The following is a 23,180-nucleotide window of genomic DNA, read 5'->3' as shown; positions in this document are numbered from 1 at the left end:
TGACATTGATTTAATCATTGCTGGGAAAAGATAAACGTTAAGGCATTGTTCCTCAGCTGAAATGCTGGTAGGAAGAAGTTCTTTCAGCTCTCTTCACTCGAACCTGCTGGGCTCTATTTGGTCGACTTTGAAAGAGGAAAATAAAGAGAAAACCGAGGTAGGAATGTGGGGAAAAAGAGACCCTTTTCATGGCCAACTGTGCAGTCGGTGGGTGCTAGTAATCTCCATTGTGCTTCACAGAGGTCGTCGCGGGACAATTAAATAAACCCACCAGAGTCTGTGAGTGTTTGGCTGAACACGGGGAGGAAATGTGATATAGTTTGGATAAGAATGTAAAATAAAGACGGTCATAGGATTATTTGTGAATATCTATGCATATAAAAACCACATGTATGATGCTAAATGGTGAATACAGCATTACGGTCCTGTTAAAATATGCAATACAGTACAGGCTAAACACCTCCTAACCTATTACCAACAAGCACCTAGTATAACCTTAGTTAATGCATCAGGGATTATATCTTGAAGTGGAAGAATGCCACTTCATGAAAGTTTTAATTGAAATTGTGCCCTTAATGTTCAAAAATAATAATGATAATATCTATCTACTGATTCTATACATATATACACACACACACACACACACATTTTTTAAAGTTACCATTTTATACTGTTAAAGCTGTATTCACAATACTGAGTCTAGTGCCTTAAATATGGACTGGCGCACTAACCAATTCAAGAGCATCACATTCTATAAAACAAGTACAATGATTCCATCTAGTGGGAAAACTGCGAACAGTAGATTTTTACAAAAATATTATAGGAGAGTGTAGGAATGCCATAAACAATTTCATAATTTTGCTATCCATCACTTTATTTTAGTAAAACTACATTTACATTTATGCATTTGGCAGACGCTTTTATCCAAAGCGACTTCCAGTGCACTTATTACAGGGACAATCCCCCCGGAGCAACCTGGAGTTAAGTGCCTTGCTTAAGGACACAATGGTGGTGGCTGAGGGGATTGAACCAGCGACCATCTGTTCAACAGTTATGTGCTTTAGCCCACTACGCTACCACCACTAGAACAGATATTTTAAGTATGCAAACACTGTAATACCTGTTAAGTATTACATATTATACAAATATTAGAAAACAATCATTGCAAGTATTTTACAAAAATGTATTAAATTAGTGTATGCATAATTGATAGCGTAATCTCACTCATATCGTTATGCATATGAATAGAATAGAATAGAAACCTTTATTTTGGTCACACATTATACACATTTATACATTATAGAAATGTATTAGTTTTCACATATCCCAGCTAAGCTGGGGTCAGAGTGCAGGGTCACCCATGATATGGCGCCCCTGGAGCAGATAGAGTTAAGGGCCTTGCTCAAGGGCCCAACAGTGGCATCTTGGTGGTGCTGGGGCTTGAACCACTGACCTTCTGGTCAGTAACCCTGAGCCTCAACCCTGAGCCACCACTGCCCAAATTATCAGTAAATCATTCTAGAACAATTCAGAGACAAATTGCACTTTGTTTTCAAGTGCAATTTTGAAAATTCAAGAGCTGATTTATTACAAAATACCCTCATTTGCTTTATCGGATGGATATATAAATTCACATGCTTTCTTCTTACAGTTTGAAATTTTAAGAAAAAAAACAGACAGAAAGACAAAGCATGTATGTAGGCATTCATAATGAATCTTTCTTGAGAGCTTGTGAACACCTTTGTGCAATTCTCCCATTTATAATTTTAATGCATTTAGTTTGAATATTGCTTTTCCTCTGGAAACCAGACAAATATCTCAAGCAACAGACCTGACAGCTTCTCACTCTAAAACCCCAGCGTCTGTGTTTGCCCGTTTCATTTTGGATGCTCAAAACGACACTGCCCTCTTGAGGTTCAGTAAAATTGTGTTGGTGCATTGGACAAGAACTGGCTTTAAAAAACAAAACCTTCCCTTGTACTTAAGTTCATAACTTTCAGTCATACCTGCTGTGCTCCCCTCTCATTGCTGAGTGTCCTCAGTTCATCTAAATGTGTGACACAGAGCTGGTGTAGAGCGGCGAGGTCACGGGCCAGATCAGTGTTAAAGTGCTCTGTGCGTTCAGGCTGCTCAGGGACATTCTGTAAAGAGCAAACAGATGCACATCTTTAAAACATACACTAAATACAGCATTAGTTACATGTTTATGACATCAGCAATGTCCAATCCATATAAATACAGTGAAAGGGTAGAATGCAATGAAACAGGTAGCCTGAAAGTCGGTGGGGCATAGTAGTTTGGACATTGTCTCTAATTGGTCAGGTAAGGATTGGTCAAAGTTAGGTAAGAATCCTTGGAATGCTTTGAAAATGGATTCACAATATGATACTTTTAATATATGCATTGCTCAAGCAAGGAAAAACAAGTTCAGATATTTGAATGCAGCTCAATAGAAATTTAAAGGTGCTGTAAGAGATTTTAGCATTGACTAGCTTTCAGTTGAATGAGCCATTGAATTAACCACGCCCCTTACTCCAAAACCCCGCCCCCAATAAATATTTCAGGACAAAACCAAGCAAAAGAGCAGCAAATTAAACAGCCACAGATTGACTGGTGAAAAGCGTCAATATTCACAAACACATTTTTGTTTGCCGTTTACAAATGGTAAATGGTCTGCACTTATATAGCACCTTTTTAACCTTATCGGTATTCAAAGTGCTTTACACTGTTGACTCATTCACCCATTCACACACACTTAAGGTGTAATGACTTGGGGTTCAGTGTCTCGCCCAAGGACACTTCTGCATGTGGGCCAGGATTCGAACCACCAACCCTGCGATTAGTGGCCGACCCGCTCTACCAACTGAGCCACAACCGCCCCTAAGTCTACAGCTGTTAGAGAGACCTGTGAGATATCACATGACACTTATTTAATTAATATCTTTAAGGGAGTAAGATAATGTTTTGCATACCTTTCCATGAAAAAAATTAAATCAATTACAGCACTTTAAAGAAATCTTCCACTGTAAGTGCCTCACTGTAACCAACATTTTTTAATGTTGGGGTTTAAATGTAGGAGTCTCAATTCATTTTTGTGGTAATATACTATGCTACAAATGCTGTTGATTGAGCTTAACTTGTAATAAACCTGGAACTTTCCTTTAAGTTTTCTAGGCCCAAATGAGCCCCCTGGAGGAAACAGTTATCAACACTTGCTGATCAGTAACAAAAAACACATTTAGAGATGGTGACAAACACCAAGCTCATCCAAAACCATGATAATTTGGTGCTTGCTACTCTTGATTAATGGATTCACTCCTTCATTGTATGGCTCCTGAGATAAGAAAATCATTTAAAAGACAGCTATGGCAACTATGGTAACTGGTAAATGTCAATCAAATGTGTTAAAATCCACCTGAAGTGCATGTTTTTACATTGGCTCCAAATTCCACCAGGTTAGCCAGATTCTGGATGGCTTTAGCCACTAAAGGTGAGTGTCAGGGATGCCATGGGAGAAGGAAGGTCTGCAGACAGAACATGCAAAAGATTGATTCAAATTGCCATACTTTACGAAAAGACGTTCCTTGGTATGATGGGAGGAAAAATAGAAGAATGACATCAACAACCACCTTGCGAGCCTCCTCAGCATTCAGAAATAAACTTGTGACCTGAAGATACATGCGAGTAACATGTCAGGCAAAGCACTGCAGGAATTCATATAGCACGAGACAACAGACCTTATTCACAGTAGCAGTATTTGATATTTTGATCAGTAGATTATGAAAATTCTTGAAAATATATATTTTTTTCAAAACACTTTAAACAACAGTGCAACCGTTGAAGAGACTGTAAAAAATCCCTCACAGCCTTGCTGTCATTCCCATCTAAATGTAAAGATAGCACTACTGTGAATAAGGTCCATGGGTCTAACAACAGGAGGAACTTGAGAGCTTACCTGATGCAGGCGTTTGTTTGAGCACAGCTGGCTTGGTTTTCTAAGATTATTGCAAAAGGTTTGCAGACATTTCATCCAGTCCTACATAGTTAAAAAAAGAACAAAGAAGAGAACCCAAAGAATACATTTAATTAGCAATTATATTCAACAACAATTCATAAAAATAAGATATACATTTTGGTAAAACTGCATCTATTATTGTCAAACAGTATGTGTCAATATAAAGCTAATGTGAAATATTGGGAATACCTTTATTAAACAAGATATAGATTTTCTTCACAATGTTTTTATAGAAAGCATCCTTTGTCTTTTGACGGATATTGTTGTAGAATTTTTCACCAACAATCCAAGTCGGTGAGCAGCTGCTCCTGCTGCTAAATAATAAATCACAGACTTAATAAAGGAGACTCAACCTTTCGCGCTGCATCACTTTCTATACAGCGAGTACAAATAACATAATAAAACATTAATCATTGACACGATAACAACTGTTACTCTCCTGCGACACATACCTGGAGAGATACAGCACCTCTGAAGTTGTGACCCTCAACTATCTGCCCCTTCCTGTAGAGTTCAATGATGTCATCAATACTGCCCAAAAAGGAAGTGTCATTCAACACAAGCAATATGTAACAGACAAAAGAAAATCGATCTGTATGGGTTCTAAGTATGGGCAATATTTTAAAGCGCATAATTCAAAATTCACCTGTTGTAGTAGCGGCCTCCCATCATGAACTGGTTGCTGGGTGTGAGGCAGATTTTGAAGCGCTGGATGGCCTCTGTGGTTCGGAAGTGCAGTGAATAGTCTCCAGGTGTGCTGTCAAAGGGCCGCACTAAAAAAACTGCCCACCTGTCCACCTGGAAAGATTGATTATAGTAGTTTAGCAAGGGTGACATTTCACTGTTTAATTGTTGCTTTAATCCCTTGTATTGTCTTAGGGTCGTTTTTGACCCAGGGCAAGTAAAGAATACATTATAATTCTGCATAGTTTTTTTTAACCAAATATTGTTAAATTTTCAAGATCATCAAAACAAAAACAATTTAAAAGAAAATTTATTTTTGTATATAATAATTTAGGAGAAATATAAAACATTCCTAACATTGTTTTTAAGGGTCAATTTTGACACGTATGTGAAGAACCAGTTGTGACCTTTCACCAACAGTTCACCCAAATATTTACATTCTCTCATCATTTACTCGCCCTCAAATCATCACAGATGTGAATGACTTTCTTTCTTCAGCAGAACACAAACAAAGATTTTTTTGAAGAATATCTCAGCTCTGTAGGTCTTTACAATGCAAGTGAATGATGATCAGACCTTTGCAGCTCCAAAACTCTCATAAAGGAAAGGAAGTAATCCATATGAATCCAGTGGTTTAATCCATGTCTTCTGAAGCAGTATAATTGGTGTGGGTGAGAAACATATAAACATGCAAGTCTTTTTTTTATTATCTAAATCTCCTTTTTCAGTTTTACAGCCAAGTCACTTGTGGTGCCTGTTTAGTTTTAATTTCACATCTAAAACTGAAAGTTTAAGTGGATATTTAGAGTAAAAAAGGATTTACATTTTGATCTGTTTCTCACCCAAACATATTATATTGCTTCTGAAGATAGAGATTTAACCACTGGAGCATTTGGATTACTTTTGTGTTACCTTTATGTAATTTTTGGAGTCCATTTTTGGATTTCTGATCACCATTCACTTGCATTGTATGGCTCTACAGAGTGGTGATGTTTTTCTAAAAAACTTTATGAAACTCCATTTCAAACTTTTTGAATAGACTAAAGACTAAAACTCTAAAATGTACACTGTTGATTGTCTACAAGCAGAATAAATTAGAATTTGCTGTAATATATTTAAGTAAATAAATGCAAATTGAAACAAACTTGGACAATGTTTGCCACATTTATTTTTCTCCCCAATTTGGAATGCCCAATTCCCAGTGTACTCTAATTCCTTGTGATCGTGTCCGAGACCGTAAATCCGTGCATCTTATCTTCACACTATTCTCTGCGGCATCCACACACAACTCACCACACACCCCACCGAGTGCGAGAACCACATTGTGGCAACCATGAGGAGGTTAACCTAACGTGACCCTACCCACCCTAGCAACCGGGCCAATTGGTTGCTTAGGAAGCCTGACTGGAGTCACTCAGCACGCCCTGGATTCGAACTTGCGACTCCAGGTGTTGTAGTCACAGTCTTTACTTGCTGAGCAACCCAGGCCCCATGTTGGCCAAGTTTCAACACTTTTTATTATTATAAAAACATATTATGAAAAAATTGTTACCGTTACTTTAAAATTGTAAATAATATATATTTTTTATATTGTAATAAACTTTGGAACCATAATATACAATTTTGTTAAGGGAGGTCTTTAGAGCCATTAGGAATCAAGAATTCATGCATTTTGAATGGTTTTCAATACAGGTCAAAAATGTCCTGAAGGACAAAAGGAGGGTGCTGTTTCTTCAGACAATAGGAGGGTTAAATGTTGTTTGATGACTGACTTGTCATCAGCAGGCTGTAAGCTTCTTGCTTGTCGATTTTTCCATGAAACCATCTGAAACAGATGGAAGACGTGGAGCAGATTACCACAGATGATGTATATTTTTTTTTAAGCTCCACCATGCTATAACAAACACTGCATATTCAGAGTCCAGCATCACTTTGAAACTAAAACCACTCAAGCTACTTTAAAATAATCCAACTCACACTTTTCCTTCACGAGGGTCCTCCTGTAGGATATTCTAGATGCCTTCAGAACTATATGTCATGCATTAAAATAATAAACAGCCTAAAGTTAAAAATAAAAAAGGCAGCAAAATAAAAGTAATAGAATGAAATATTACACCAACTGACTGATTAGGAAGCGGTGCTTCTTCCCCAATTTCCAGCCCTTCCAAAGCATCAACTTCTTCAAAGATGCCCAGCGGTGGAAACAGATGGGCTGCTAGACACACCTCTGGACTCACGGATGCAGACGGTACCCTGCTGGCAGCTCCTTCAGGTAGAGGATCTAACATTCCCCTACCAACTCCTAAGAAAGTCCTCAATGTAACATGTCCACCACCAATACCACCACCCTTTGAGGCTGTTCCAGGTCCTGGATCCCCCCCAAAGACAGGGTATGTGACCTCAGGAGACTCTTTAGGTGATATAATTGTGGTATGGAGGGATAGAGCTGGCTCCCTCTGGAGAGGGAGAGGGATGGGGAGGGAGAGAGAGGGGGAGGGAGAGGGAGAGAGAGAGGGAGGGAGAGAGGGAGAGAGAGAGAGAGAGAGAGAGAGAGAGAGAGAGAGAGAGAGAGAGAGAGAGAAAGAATGCTCTCCAAACCATGACAGAGACAGCTTCAAGTCTTCATTGCTTTTTCACCTTAAGTGAAATCAAAAACACCATTAGAAAATCACAAGTGCTGCAATATGACTTTAAAATGTAATTGTTTACATGTGATGCTAGTTCATTTTTCCACTCACAGCATCTGGAATCACAACATAATCTTATATAGGAAAGCATCAGAACATTCACACTGGGTTTATAAAGCGCCGTTACAAGCTAGAATAAGACCAAAGAAATACAACCTGAATTAAATCAGTGCATGAAAATGACGAGTATAAGAGGTTAGCTCGTTAGCGTAGTTTGTTTCTGGCCAAACTGTCGCCAACTGTTCCAAAAAAGTCCAGCATTTGAGGTTAGTTTATTTATTAAAAGTTAGGCAGAAGTGTTCAAAAGTGGAGTAGATGTGTTACTTTTGTTCCACTCACTTTGGCTAGTTTTATGTTGAGAGTTGTGTTGTGAAGTCTCGCGCCCCTCAAACACTCCCACCTCTCATGAACCCGCCGCGCGCTCCTCTGCCTGAGGCTCGTGCCAGTCCTTACAGAAATGTACCATAATAACAGTTTATTCAGAGAGAGAGAGAGAGAGAGAGAGCTAGCACAGTTATTGTTTGCTGCTATAAAATCATATTAAATCATTATAGTATTGAATTTAGTGTTGTAGATGCAATGTATGCTAAATGTAGGCTATACTAAATCGTGTTTAAATGATAATGTAATTTGAACATACACAATAGTGTAACCGTTAGTTCCAATTGTTCACCTACAGAGGGCACTAGACACCCAAAATTGTGATTCAAATAGTCGTGGTTAAAATGTTTGAGGGGTTTTTCTCTCCAGTTTTCCAGTATTATGTGTGCGTGTGCGTGTGCGTGTGCGTATTTATACAGTTAAAAAAAAGAGTTAAGAGTAAAGACAATGTTTTCTAGGCCCAATTTAGAAGATCTGATTGTCAATGTATGGCCTAAATAAACTCAGCAAAAAAAGAAACGTCCTCTCACTTTCAACTGCTTTTATTTTCAGCAAACTTAATATGTGTAAATATTTGTATGAACATAAAAAGATTCAACAACTAAGACATAAACTGAACATGGGGGGGTCCCCAAAAGTAACAGTCAGTATCTGGTGTGGCCACCAACTGTATTATACTGCAGTGCATCTCCTCCTCATGGACTGCAACAGATTTGCCTGTTCTTGCTGTGCCCTTAAGACACGCCGGTCTATTTGCATACTGTGGCAACTCAAAAACAAACACAAAGACAATGTTAAGCTTCATTTAATGAACCAAATAGCTTTCAGCAGTGTTTAATATAATGATAAGTGATTTTCTAGTACAAAATTAGCAATTCAGTATGATTACTCAAGGAAAAGGTGTTGGAGTGATGGCTGCTGGAAATGGGGCCTGTCTAGATTTGATAAAAAATGACATTTGATGTTGCACAGCAGTAGTGTCCATTGTGATCATTTGAATGCCACTTTGGTGAATCAAAGTACCAATTGCTTTCTGAAACAGCAAAATCTGTACATTATTCAATGTACATATGCTATGACCCTAAATTAAGCATATGATATGAAGCATATCAATATATGTGTGATAAATCAGTTCTCGTGTAGTCAATGAGAGCGCCAGAGAAAATCATGAAGAAAATAATACCTTCTCCTTTTAAAAAATATTTAAAAAAAATAAAGATCCAATAAGTGAAAAATGTAAAAATAGGATTTTTCTAATCTGTAAAGTGCATATCAGTTGTAACTGTTCAACACGCTTTTTACTTATTTTTTATTTTTTTTGGTATTTTGCTGTGGAGCTGTCTCTTTCTTTTTCTCGCTATTTTATTATTATAATTTTTTTGTAATTTATGACTTAATAAATCTTTTAAACCTTAAATATACCACTATGTGATATGTGACTAAATAAACCATGGACTCCCCATGGTTAAAGAGCTTCATGGACCTCCTAAACGTTTCTCAGAAGTTTATTAAGTTCAATATTTTACCTTAGACATTTAAAGCTTTTACAGTTGCCATGTGGCCATCTGGTCAAAATAAATAAATAAACTTAGGGGGGCCCCTTCTTTTCATATCTATATATTATTCCTTCCTACTACACTGTGGTATACAATATAGTAGATACACTATATAGTATTCTAGTATGCTTCAGTGTAATGAATCTGATGCTGTTAATCCTGTCTCCTGCCAGTGTGGACTCTCTTCCATCCTCACTGCAGTAAGAAGCAGCACAGCAGCATCAGTGCTCAGATACACAGCGGCGTCACAGGACATCCTTCACTCAGAGCACTACGATTCTATCTGCATCACAACTGGAACACGAGACGGATTGGGATGATTACGGGCGCAACAGCGAACAGAAACGAGTTTCCTGCGATGGTGCCTTTATTTTTGTTCCTGCTTGTCCGCATTGGCGCGTCCATCACACATCCGACATCCACGGGTGAGTTCACTGGACAAAAACTATGTTTCATAGACGGCTCACATTTACACAATCATCCCGGTTTAAGAGTATAACAGAACTTCTAGACAACGTTTGATGCGTTTATTTACACGTCGGACATCATACGCATCAACAAGATCCAGTTCAGTTTTATTCCAGTGTCCTCAGTCATAATTCACGAGGGATATGATAATTAGATGTAGGGTTATTTCCAGCTTATGATTTTATCAGCACCCTCTTACAGCCTTCTATTCATGCTGTTAATACGATTTAACAAAAGCGCGACTGCCTCATTAAAATGTATGCTTTGTATATACATATGCGTGTTAAAGTGAGTCATTTGAGATGGGCTGTCATCATCTATGATATTTGTTTGATGTTACTTTGAGGTTACCCAGAGGTCATTTTGCACAAATTAATGGAGACATCAAAACATTTTTATCTTCTCCAAGCCACAGTGTTTTACTGTAATAGATTAAGCCAATGTAATTCTCTGAAATGTCATTCTGTGCATCTCAGGCTGACCTTTAAATAGAGAATGGCTCAATGTGGAATGCCACCAGAGTTTTTATTAAATTATTATTTGGGATAGTGTTGTTATAATGTAACTTTTTGTGTAGTGTTTTTAGTCTGAGCCTCTAGTTTCTAAGTCACACCTGTTAATCATGTAAAAGTTTTTAAATGATTACATGTAAATCATTAAAATAATAATAAAATGTTATTTTAATGATAGTTTCCTCCAGAATACTGTAGTTAACACTTTCAGACTCTAAATATTTTCAAGGGACACAAAAATATGACCAATGTGAGTCCTTTACATTGGAAAACCTAATAAGTTGACTGTACTCAATTGAATTGAGTAATGTCATCTCCGTAACTTGTGAAATCAAGTTTACTTAACTTGATATTGATATAGAACTTAATGTAAGTTATGGCAACTAGACGCAAGTAGACATAACTAAGATTTGCTATTTAAATATTGTTGTTTCTACTTAATAATTTTAGTTAAATTAACATAAATTTAGATCATACATTAACAGAGCTCAAATTAAGATGATTATAACTGATTCTAGGTCAATTATTACATAAACTGTATTTTCCATTGAAATGCATCACCTGTACTTCAGTTGCTCATACATATGGTGAACTCAAATAGACTTTACAGGACTTAAACAAATGTGACACAGATTACCCTAAAATATTTGCAACAAAACAACATAAATAATACTACAGAAGAGCTAAAACCTCCATGAATTCTTAATAACAACTAAATTAATTGTCACCATAAGTTCCCTTTGAACAAGGAAACATAATTCAATAATTCAAGCACAAGGGATTATGGGTATTCCCCATAGCCTCAATTTTGTACTCAATCGTTTCAGTTATAAACACTTAAAATCTTAAAGGAATAGTTCACCCAAAAATAAAATGTAACCTCATACCATTCCAGATGTGGATGACTTTCTTTCTTCTGCAGAACACAAATGCACATTTTTTGAAGAATATTTCAGCTCTGTTGGTCCATTCAATGCAATTGAATGGTGACCAGAACTTTGAAGATCCAAAAAGCACATCAAGGCAGCATAAAACAATCCACATGGCTTCAGTGGTTAAATCAATGTCTTCAGAAGTGAAATGATAGGTTTGGGTGAGAAAAAGATCAATATTGAAGTCTTTTTTACTATAAATCTCCACTTTCACTTTTTCTTTTGTTTTCGGTGGTTCACATTTTTTGTGCATATCACCACCTACTGGGTATGGAGGAGAATATATAGTAAAAAAAAAGGACTTAAATCATGATCTGTTTCTCATCCACACCTATTTTGCTTTAGAAGACATGGATGTTACAACTGGAGCTGTAAGAATTACTTTTATGCTGCCTTTAAGTGCTTTTTGGATCTTCAAAGTATAGGTCATCATTCACTTGCATTGAGTGGACCAACAAAGCTGAGATCTTTTTCTAAACATCTTTGTTTGTGTCCAGCACATCTGGGATGGCATGAGGGTGTGTAAATGATGAGAGAATTTTCATTTTTGGGGGAACTATCCCTTTAAGTCTATAGATTTATTTATAAATTATATATTTGTGTCCAAAATTTCATTCATGACATTCACATCAAAACATTCATGTAATGTTTAATTAAGACAACTTGATGTTTCCAGTAATGACAATATTAGGGTTTAAAGTGGACCATGGGCAATGTTACAAAAGTATCAATGTGTGATATGACACTCATTGTTTGATTTAGCAGCATCTGCTGTAATAATTATTTGTAATATGTGGGGCGTCAAATGACAAAAACCTTTCAAAAAGATCAGAAGTGTGCTGTTTATTGTAATGGAAGCAGGATCTGAAAGAGTTAACAATAATAATAAGTAGAGGATCTCCTTCAAATAAGAAGCTTTCAGAATCGTTCTGTAATAAAAAAAAAATTGTATAATGATATTTCAGCTAATACCAACCCTTTTCAAATAAAGCAGTGTGGCATTTCTATGGTACAGTGATGTATTAGATGGCAATACCATTGAATGAATGTCATATTCATATACTATAGTATTTATTTCAAAGAATAGTTTCAACATATTATCAATGAAACATAACAAATGTGCTACAGATTGTTACTGTAGTTTTGCCTTTGTTGTGTAATTCATTGTACTAGAAAGCACAAGACAAGTGAGGAGTGTGATACTAGAATACAATCTGAGTTTTATGCCCTCAGGCTGCGTTGGATCAGTGTGAAACCAGAGTTTCGTCACATAAAAGACTAATCTTGACTAATCTAGCCTTCCTCAATTCTGAATCTCTTGCATTCTGACATCTTTAAACATCTGCGCTACATCTTTTAAAGTCAACAAGTGTATTCCAAAGTTTGAGCCCAGCACTGACACGTGTAAACATCCATAGTTATACTTTAGATTCCTGTGGCCGAATAATTTTGTTCAAAATGTTGACGTGGCTAAGGATAACATCACAAACTTCCGTGCATTCACAGTATGCTCTGTGGCACACTTTACCAAGTTTTAGAAGTGATGACTCTCTATTGTATTGCTTTGATCAGAAACTTTATTTGTGTTCTGTTTACGTCTCATCTTATTTTGTAGGCGAGGTGTGTGAGCCGGTTCCTTGTGAGAATGGTGTTGACTGTCCCAGTACACCGACCGATGAAAATGTTTCTTGTGAGTATGAAGTTCCCTTACATACACTTGACATTGCAGAAGGAAGCTGACGCTATGGTGAGTTTCCTTCTATACGACCTAGCTGAAACTTTTCTACAATAATGGCAATTGTAAAATTGGATATGGTGTTTAAGCCCCGGCCTTTTAGGCACAAAGCAGTCTGGTATAAAAGCGGGAGCGCAAACACCATTCCTCCGAATTTTCTTCCATCAAGACAGCGATTCATATCTCATCTAGAAGCATTCTACTATTCGCCGTTGACATACATGAGTCAGTGGGCAGGAACGAGAACTCTCTGCTCCCCTGCAGTTTTCTGGCGAACATTTACTCTGCCTCGCCGCTTGACGCTTCGCTGGTGAACGGGCCGCTTCGGCATCCTGATTCCCTGCAGCACTTCGGCAGGAGTTTTGTATCCCTATAAGCTATTGTGATATTGTGTTTTTTAAATTTATTTTTAAATATGTCGTTCCATAAGTGGCCCTTATGCGAGGGACACATCCCGCCGTCAGAGCTGCATACACTGTCTTGGCCGCGCCCATGCAGAGACAGCACTCACAGAGACAGACTGCCCTCACTGTGAGGGCACGAGTCTCAAGAAGCTTCCCTGTGAATCGCCCTCGTTCTGAGGGATGATTCAGCCTCCCGTACCCTCCCACCTGCCTCTTCTGTGACTCCCAAGGGAGCACACAAGGAGGCAAGGCAGGGCCGCGAGGTCGAGCAGGATGAATTTGAGGTGGACCACATGCCGGCACACGCCCCGCGAGCCCTTCTATGCCAATACAGTATGTGCATAACGGGCTTCGGCCCTCTGCAGGATCGCACAACCTCACCACATTCAGCGGTTCTGATGCTGGGGATGATGTTATGTCTCTCAATGCATCTGGCGAGTGGTCAATGTATGAAGTTGCTGCCCTTCAGTGAGGGCATGGAGCTTGAACGCGCCACTGACAAGGAGATGCTTCGTTTCCTTCAAGGGTGGTGGAAGAGCTTGGTCTTGAGTGTTCTCCTCCAGAGGAACCTGAAAAATCTCACCTTGATGAATGTTTCTTGCAATTCGGATGGAGTCAAGTGACCGCTTTCAGCAGATCTTCCTCATTCTTCCCAGAAGCTCATAACGAACTGACAAAATCCTGGCACACATCCTATTCAGGTCGCTCGCACAGCAATTCCACTCTCCTCACTAAAGTGGACCATGGGGAAGACAAAGTTTTGCCCAACTACCCCCTGTGGAAGAGGTGGTAGTGACACATCTCTGTCTGGCAAGTAGCAGGGTGTGGAAATCACACCCTGTTCATCCTTCCAAGCCATGTCGACACGTCCGCACTGGCTGGAAGAGCATACTCAGCAGCGGGCCAAGTTGGTTCAGCACTCACCACGATGGCGGTGCTCCAAGTTTTCCAAGCTAATCTCCTCAAGCAATTGGACGAGCAAGGCTACTATCCAGAGATGTTCAAAGAGCTCCATACCACAACGGAGTTAGTTATTGTATGATCCTTAGTGTTGCAAGCCATGAAAGTCACTGCACTGGCCATTGCCAAGTCAATGAGCAACCTGGTGGTTTTGGATCGTCACATCTGAGTGTCACATCACGACTCAGCAACACTTATATATTATGAGACATTTTATGCCAAAATGGGGCAGAACTTCATCACAACCGGCTCGCTCCTGTTCTGTTTGGGCTAAAAAAAACCATGCCTGCTGCCTCAGCGCTGCCAAATGGCTACTCTAGCATCATAGACAGGGCCAGCCTTCTACCAACAGGGTGTTAAGCTGGGTAAAATTTTCAGAAGGAAAGTGCTAACCACAGATGAATCCAGCACAGATTGGGGCGTGGTGTGTGATGGACGCCCAACTTTCAACACCTGGACAGGTGCGAAACGGTTGTGATATGTCAGCCACCTAGAGCTACTGGCTGTCTTTCTAGCTTTGAGAGCTTTTCTGATTCGTTTGGACAGCACAACAGTAGTGGCATATATAAGTCGTCAACGTTTTGTCCCTTCGTGCCTAAAAGGGCGGGGCTTAAACACCATAGCCAATTTTAAAATTGGTGTTATTTTAGTAAGGTTTCAAATAGAAGAACACTCCCCATAGCATCAGCTTCCATGTGCAATGTCTCGCTCCCTTCATCTCTGGGAACCGATGTTACATATGTAACTGAGACATGTTTTCACAATAAGCACTATACTGTGTGTCCGGTCTCCTGATATTTTATTAAGCAGTGTCCTCACTTAGACTAAAGACCACATTATATCACAGGTGGAATGTTATCTAACCTCTCTGTTAAATTTTATGTTTCTAATGGCCTGACAATGTCGCAGGCAATCTTCAGGGGTTCTTTGCAGAACTTTAGGCCACATCCACTCTAATCCGTTTGAGTTTGGAACCTCTTTGGAAAAGTTTTCTAATATCACCGTTTTCCAAAGTTTGTGGTTATAGAGAACCTTTTTGAAAATCTCAGTTTTGGTGGAGGAAAACGCAGATCCATTGTGAATGAAAGGTTCAAACATAGCAAAATCAATGTGTTTTCAAATATAAACATGCTAGTGTGGACAAGGCCTTCGGTTCAACAAAGAAACCTCTTCTTATCAAGAACCATTATTGGCTGTATATGGTTCTTGAGTTCGCTATATGATGCGTTGGAAATTAAAATAGTTCCAATAACAAGCCAGACTTTGAGACATACTTTCTGTTTTCTCAACAGTATCAGGATGGGAAGAACCATCTGTAATTGGTGAGTTTGTACATTTAAAACTTCCGAAATAGTCTGTTTTACTACATGTTTAATCAACAACATTTACATAAGATTAACAGAGTTTGTTCACAAGACTCCAGATATGAATTCCCTAATATAGAAGCCAGATGGCTCGTGCTCATACTAGTCGAGAACATAAATTATGTCAGTCTCAAATTCCATTCATTTGTTAATTCCTATTTAAACAAATGCTTTGCTTTAATTAGATAAGCAGGTAACATGTTATTTTGATGGTCCTCCTACAGATATTCAACTGACTATAAGTGACTTATCAACTGACATGCTATAGCTAGTAAACAGTGTTTCAACAAACATTTGTAGACATTTAGTAGCCTGTATATAGATCTTTATTAATGATCTACCTACATTATTGTTGAGAACATCATTTATTGTTGTTCATTAAAATTGTTTGACAAAGCACTGACTTCTGTACATTTGTTTTACATACAGTCTATGTGCTGGTTGCAATGTGGTGCTGCTATTTCTGTGTGTTATTATCAATATTGGTATTTTCCATCTGTTGATAGTCTGTTTCAAAAAATGAGACATGTAGCAGTCAGTTAACCATTCCTTAGATGTTCACTTTATTTTGATTGTCCCTAGGTAACTATAGATGAACAATTGATACTACCTTAAAGTAAAGTGACTCTGTACTGATAGGAAATTCATATGCAACAACCAGTCAGTTGAGAATTTCTAGAAAACCATTGGGTAACTAAAGGTGTAATAAGAAAACAAGCAGCTAAGCAAAGAAACGTAAGTAGGTCATTTATAAATATCTATATACAGGCTACTGAAAGTCTACTGCATGTTTGTTGAAACACTGTTTATTAGCTATAGCAAGTCAGTTGATAAGTCACTTATAGTCAGTTGAATATCTGTAGGGGGACCATAATAAAAAGTGTTACCACCCTTTCAAATGCCTAAATACTTATCTTAATACTACAGCATGTTTTACTTCCCTGATATAGGGCCCTGCCATCTGAACCCTTGTCACAACAGAGGGGTTTGTGAACTTAGTAAGAAGTACCGGGGCGACACTTTTGTTGGATATGTGTGCAGGTGCCCACCTGGCTTTGATGGAGTTCACTGCCAACACAGTAAGAAATTTCTAAGAAACAAAGTTACATCTGGTTCATTTAATTTTCCATTCTACAGTGTGATATAAATGGACATATCCATGGATAATTCAATACCATTCACTGTTGTATATAGTGATCATGCATTATGGGCTTTTCAATGCTGATATCTGGAGAGCAGAAATATCAGTGGCTGGTAAAATAGCAATATTGCATATATTGCATGGCTGTCTGGAATACTTGATTGTGCTTGGTCAATCGTAGCATTCTGTGGTCATTCTGCATTCTGTGGTCATTTATATAATGACAACTTTACTGTCCATTTAACACACATTTGCCTCAAAATTCACACAAACATTTGAAAATAGAAAAGGTACATTTTTCATTGATAGTAGATTGAACTGACACAAGGGGAAATAAGGTGACGGTTGTCGATATAAATGCAGAGAATGATCAAATGGCCATATTAAATGAGCAAATTAATAGTTTCTATTCAGTATATTGTCAATATATGGATTGATCACTATTTTGTTATAGTTAGTGAAAATAAGGAAACTCATCAAACATATAGCAATACTGTGGAATTTCACAAAAATTTGCAACATGCTCTCATGGAGAAATCGTACATACATTTGAGTTGGCTAAATTGTGGCTAAATCGTAAATCGAGTTGGGTTGTACGAATTCGTACAACTTTTACACCAGCCAATCAGGTGACTCCCCCTTGTCTCCTTCTAAAATACAACAATTACTTTCTTCTGTCATACACAACATACTCTTTACACTTCAAATCATGCTTATTGACTCTACTCTATGGTTAGGTTTAAATAGGGTTTGGGTTAGGGCATAAAACGAATAAGCATTTCCATAATGTCTGGCACACAAACATGGATTTGCATGTGTACAGTTTGTACAAATTAATAGCACCGAACAATGAACTTAGTATGACTTTTTATTAGATCGGTAGGAATTTTAACATTTTAGTCTCACTTGTGTTCCAGTACAATCACTGAATGTATCACTGGTGTGTTTCATCTAAAAACGAAACTTGTGCCAAAACAGCCAGCAACGTTACAAGTACATGATAAATAAAGACAGATGAAAAAAAAAAAAAATATATATATATATATATATATATATATATATATATATATATATATATATATATATATGTATACGTTTTTATTTAGTGTTTTTTTTCTTCATCTTTCTGTGGTTACCTCACACTGTTTCCATTATTCATAGCTTGGGTCGAGAGAAGATGCTGCACTTTTTCACAGATCATGCATCTGTGACCTTAATTTGCACAGTCTCCTGAATTGACTTTTAACAGTAGTCTATAATTAATGCTGCAGCAAAACTAAATTAAGATAAGACACTGATGCTGGCCTGGTGGGTGGAGGTGGGGGGGGGGGGGTGTTACAAACAGACTGAGCACTAGCCCTAGGAATCTCAGACACTCAATGGCACCGTTGAAGACATCACAATTGCTTTGGTCAAATTCTCGGAGGATGATGTTAGGGTCTCATTATTTGCCTGAGGCCCCCATGACTTGCTCAGTTTTTGGCATAATAATTCGATTTCACAGCATGGATGGCCTCATTAAGGACTATTCACTGTCTACAAAGGTGGAGCTAGAGGCGGGGCCCCAGCTAAAATATGATTGGCCCCTTCATTGCTCCTGTGTTGGAAAATGATTCGTTTTGAGAAGCCGGCAAATTCAGAATTAAACAACAAGGAAGCATGGCAAAACTGGAACAAAGTGGGAAGTGTGGCCTGACCCATTTGAATTACCTTCAGAAATCTCTATTACAAAGTGTACAAATCAAGTACAAATCAAATACAGTGGCAAGACTAGGTGGGACTTCTTAACCGATTTTATATGTAGGTAACTCCTAAGAAATCTTCCAAGGCTTCCAAGGCATTATAACGTCATGTTTAATGATCTAGAATAAATTGAAGTGAACTTGAGAGAGATAACCAAACAAATATCTAATGATTACATTAAATATGGACTAAAAAATTAAATGGACATTTATAATTTGCTACTTCAACCATACCTTTCAATGGGAACATTGGATTTGAATGTGACTTGATGCACTCCAACCTCCAGATACTGTCTATCTTCTGTCTATCGTCTCTGAAATCATCTAACACTTATCATGATGTGTGAAGTTTCCCTGACTTTATTAACCTATCTGCCTTGGCACAACCCAGGACACTGGATCCTAAGAGTTTTATATGTATGCTTTAGAAATTAAAATGCAAGCATTTGAATGTATTGAGCAATAAATTATCTTTGCTAAAATTGTTTCCTACGCCACTTCTGTCTAGGAGGAGGAGCAACTAGGGACCTTAACATCTTAAAATGTCATTTATTTGCTGAAAGACTATGTTTAGAGCCTCCCCCCATTTGACTCCTCCAATTTACTGGCTGGACTTTGGCCTCACAGAGGAAATCCCACCAATCATTTTGAGTGTGCTCTATCGTAACTGACAGTGGCACTTGGATGCACATGACTAAAGTAAAGGCTCAATGGTCTTTCCCCACAATGAATGTGCCAAAAAAAAAAAACACACACACTATGTGTTCTGCTAAACATTAAAGGGGATCATGTCATGGAAAACAGGATTTTCCTTGCTCTACTGAAATGAGTTCAGTGTACTATGTGGATACTTAAACGTTCACAATGCAAATTTCCATCCCCAGTTTAAAAGGCCTTTTATTGAATCTAAATCTAAATATGACTTCACAATCATCAGCACATTAACATACAATGGTCTATTTTTACACATCAATATCCATTCAGCATTTGACATCTTGACCGGCCCTGATGATTGACTGTGTGAACCATGCCGGTATGTTAGTCAAATATAAAAGGTGTCATTTAATTCTTAAAGGTACTGTAGCAAAACAAACAAACAAACAAATAAACAAATAAAACAGCCTGCTTAATAGAGTGCGACAGTGTGTAACTAGTGCTGCTTGAACTGCTCTGAGCGGGATTCGAACCGGCATAAGCCAGCATGGGAGGCTTAAGGAGGCTAAAGGCTACTATCACTTACCAGCTGGCTCTCTTTACAAGTGCACACCCACTTTTTCAGCCATCTTGGTTCTGGAAGTATGTTTTCCATTAATTTCATCCATAGGGATTTCATAAAATCCTTCATAAAAGAGTTTCAAAGCCATTAAAAAAAACAACCAACTCTGAGGTGAATTATAACATTACAAACTTTGATTTGAAGCAATAAAATATTTGAAAATCTGACAAAAAGACAAAAGGTACTTAACACCTTAATGAAGGAATGAACTATAATTCCATGAAGAATTGCAAATTACATAATCAAATTAAAAAAATATGAAACTATTGATATAAAGTTGATTATTATAAGTATAGAAATTGTGTCACAGTGCATCATGGAAGCGGGTAGAGCTTTTATGGTACACTTTGTTTGCCGTGATTCTCTGATTGATGGATCATAGCACTTCAGGCTTATGGGTAGTGTAGTTCTACACCAGGAATTTCACTATTAAACACATAATAAATACATTTAAATAATGCAGACTGATGGTGTCAACAGAAGCTTATACTATTGAGTATACCTGGGAGCTCACGATCTGTCTTTAAATGTTTATAAGTTATTGGCAAAAATCTATTCACCTATGGAGAAAAAGAAAGGAATTTTTATTACACTCAAAAAAATTTGTTTAGCCTATATTTTTAGGATTTACGTATTTAAATTTTCCATACATTTCCACACAATTTTATTGTGTAATTTTTAATTAAACATAAGATATTTCAGTTTTTTTATTTATTATTATTTTAATAAAGTGTATTTCATTCAGTTTGATGGAATTTTTTTAATGAAATTGAAATGTGTAAATCTTAAAATAATTATTTGAGGAACAGAACCACACTGTTGCACTTTTTTATAAGTAAGAGAAAGGGTGTAAAATGGTGCAAGAAATCAGAAGTTGGTGCAAGAAATCATGACTTGTCACTGTAGAATAAGTGGAAAAAACTATCTAAGAAATCAGACTTAAAATTGACAAAGAAATTCTTGCACTGAAGAATTATTTATTTACAGTGACCAAAATATAGAGACTTGGGGGTGGGTTCTTTTTAGCAACCACCTAGAACATCTTAGCAACCACCCAGAACTCCACAGCAACATGCTCAAATTCACTCAGAACACCTTATCGACCACATACAGTAGTTACACACTCACAACCACCCACAACACCCAAGCATCATGTTGGTGACTTTTTCATGGACAAGCAACATTCACATTTTCATCAGTGTTGGGGGTATATTTAGAAAATCTTTGGCACCCCTTTTCATTTCATTTCAATTGAGAGGATCAGTATCTACTATCTAAAGTAACTATCAGATCTAAAGATCCTTAAATCCCTCATTTGTTCTTTACGCCCATACATTTTGTTCTCATGAGATGGTCCTGCTTAAGCTGAGGATTATGTGGTGTTCTAGTAACTCATGTGGTTGCCCTCCAGTGCTTCTCTGCTGTGGTTAACCCAAAGGTGCGATTTATCTCTGCCAGATACCTGACAAAATTGAGCTCAAACTCCACCTTGCTGAATTTCTGCTCTGGTGCTCACACCGTTTGCTGTCTTTAACAAGTCTCATGAGTTCCTTCTGAGCTAAAAATCAGACACGGGGGTCAATGTTGCTTTAAGGGTGTAGAGGAGATGCTGATGGGATATTCCTGAAGCACAACTTTGAGAGAGGAAACTATAAGTTTTTCTAGCAGTGTTGCTCTGTTTGGTGTCTACAAAGAATTCTTAAGAAATTAGTGTTTTGAATTAATCAGTACTGGAATTGGAAAATGATGGCACTCCTTAGAGCAGTGGTTCTCAACATTTCTGACTCCAAGGCCCCCTCAATGTCAATATTTGAAGGCCCCCTCACCCGAAACAGGACGTGACTGATTAACATAATTTATCATGGAGCATTTTTATTCTAGAAGTTTCAGAAAGAGTCTGTTTATGATTTGTAGGCATGCATCTTAAAGTATTTTTTTAGCATTTTAATTAATATAGGATTATTTCAATTGTTTTAATATTTTTTATTTTAAATTAAGTTTAAGTCATCCTGAGGCCCCCTGGTTGTGAACCACTGCCTTAGTGGACAAGAGGGGAATTTATTTTCTTAAATAGTTTTGTGTTCCTTAGCAATTATTTGGGGTTTATAGGTGATATTCATGGTAAAACCGTTGTAATAATGCAGGAAACTCTTTGTGAGATGGGAGATCTCAACCATGTCTCAAACTGAGCTCTGATTTGCCTAGATAACAATATCTACAATCAAAAGTCAATGATTTCATTATGAACTCCAAGACCAAAGATAGGTATTACACATACATTTTAAAGCACTATACCCATTCTGTATGACAACAATTGTTTTAAATCTATCAAGTTTTTGTTTCTCCTTAAGCATTTCAGGAGAAACATAGAAGACACTGTTGATACTTCATAAACCATGCAACATTTGAGCAACAACATTTCCTCTGTGTATTTTGTTTCTCTTAGTAAGTAAGTAATTTCATCAATGTGGAGAGATAACAAGAATTTTTTTTTAACCTTTTAAAGGCATTTTCTGGCAATCACGTTTGATGAATAATTTCATATGGAAAAATGTACAGCCTGCAGATGATTTATGTCAGCTTGTCTTTTCAGACATTAATGAATGTGAGAAGAATCCGTGCAAAAATGGGGGAAGCTGCACAGACCTGCGAGCGAACTACACCTGTCAGTGTCCCGGAGAATACATGGGGCGGAACTGTCAGTACAGTAAGTGAGAATCGACTTCAGCACCTCATTTAATTAAAACCATATGCTTAAATATTCATCATCAAACCCCTGCATCAACAGAGAAGCAAACTCAACAAACTAAAACTGGATTCGGCCTGAGGAACACGAACCATCTGCCAGCTTTTTTACGCAAATCTGAGGCCTGAGAATGAAGCAGGGCAGTTGACATGACATGTAATTTTACTGTATTTAAAGAAAAAGGCTGTTAATTTTTTCTCTTAAATTTTTATTTCTTAGCTGGACAGCAAAGAACACAGTTTTGTATATAACCATAAAATATATATTTCAATTGACTCTAAGCCCTGCCTTAAAAGCACATCGGACCAATCCTGTTTTAGCAAATGTTGCTCTGCCGCCATTACTCTGACACGCATTTGCTATTTTCCAATGAGAGCCTATGGAAGTAATGTACTGTACGTTTGAGTATTTTAAGCGGGATTTTATAAAAATAATCCAAGAAATATAAAACACGTTGTTACCGGGTCATTTGTAATAGTGACATGCGTTACCCAGAGAGGATACACGCAGTGTTTTTCTTTCTTTTTAAAAAAATAAACTTTAAATAAATCTGGAGAAGAGCATGCTATGGATTAAA

At 37.6% G+C, this 23,180-nt stretch overlaps 1 protein-coding gene and 1 long non-coding RNA gene across 4 annotated transcripts in view; one reads left to right on the top strand and one right to left on the bottom strand.

Moving 5' to 3' along the window:
- LOC127636003 (uncharacterized) overlaps positions 1 to 5,379 on the bottom strand; it is a 35,975-nt gene extending 30,596 nt beyond the window's left edge. Inside the window, exons 1-7 of one of the 2 annotated variants that reach the window (XR_007969538.1) lie at positions 4,662 to 5,379; positions 4,468 to 4,546; positions 4,205 to 4,329; positions 3,956 to 4,036; positions 3,630 to 3,668; positions 3,416 to 3,524; positions 2,007 to 2,141 (exon numbers count right to left, since the gene is read on the bottom strand). This is a non-coding gene — a long non-coding RNA (uncharacterized LOC127636003). The remainder of the gene's footprint in view (positions 1 to 2,006; positions 2,142 to 3,415; positions 3,525 to 3,629; positions 3,669 to 3,955; positions 4,037 to 4,204; positions 4,330 to 4,467; positions 4,547 to 4,661) is intronic. The other variant, XR_007969539.1, reaches the window with a different exon arrangement.
- A 4,164-nt stretch (positions 5,380 to 9,543) lies between these two features.
- Positions 9,544 to 23,180, top strand: part of edil3b (EGF-like repeats and discoidin I-like domains 3b) — a 29,365-nt gene continuing 15,728 nt past the window's right edge. The window contains exons 1-5 of one of the 2 annotated variants that reach the window (XM_052116218.1): positions 9,544 to 9,748; positions 12,851 to 12,925; positions 15,627 to 15,656; positions 16,649 to 16,777; positions 22,451 to 22,564. In XM_052116218.1, coding sequence (XP_051972178.1) covers positions 9,640 to 9,748; positions 12,851 to 12,925; positions 15,627 to 15,656; positions 16,649 to 16,777; positions 22,451 to 22,564 — 457 coding nt within the window. In that variant the 5' untranslated portion in view covers positions 9,544 to 9,639. The remainder of the gene's footprint in view (positions 9,749 to 12,850; positions 12,926 to 15,626; positions 15,657 to 16,648; positions 16,778 to 22,450; positions 22,565 to 23,180) is intronic. The other variant, XM_052116219.1, reaches the window with a different exon arrangement.

Source organism: Xyrauchen texanus, chromosome 43 (genome assembly GCF_025860055.1).
Source record: "Xyrauchen texanus isolate HMW12.3.18 chromosome 43, RBS_HiC_50CHRs, whole genome shotgun sequence".
Classification (NCBI taxonomy): Eukaryota; Metazoa; Chordata; class Actinopteri; order Cypriniformes; family Catostomidae; genus Xyrauchen; species Xyrauchen texanus.
This window is presented reverse-complemented; position numbering and strand designations above follow the sequence as displayed.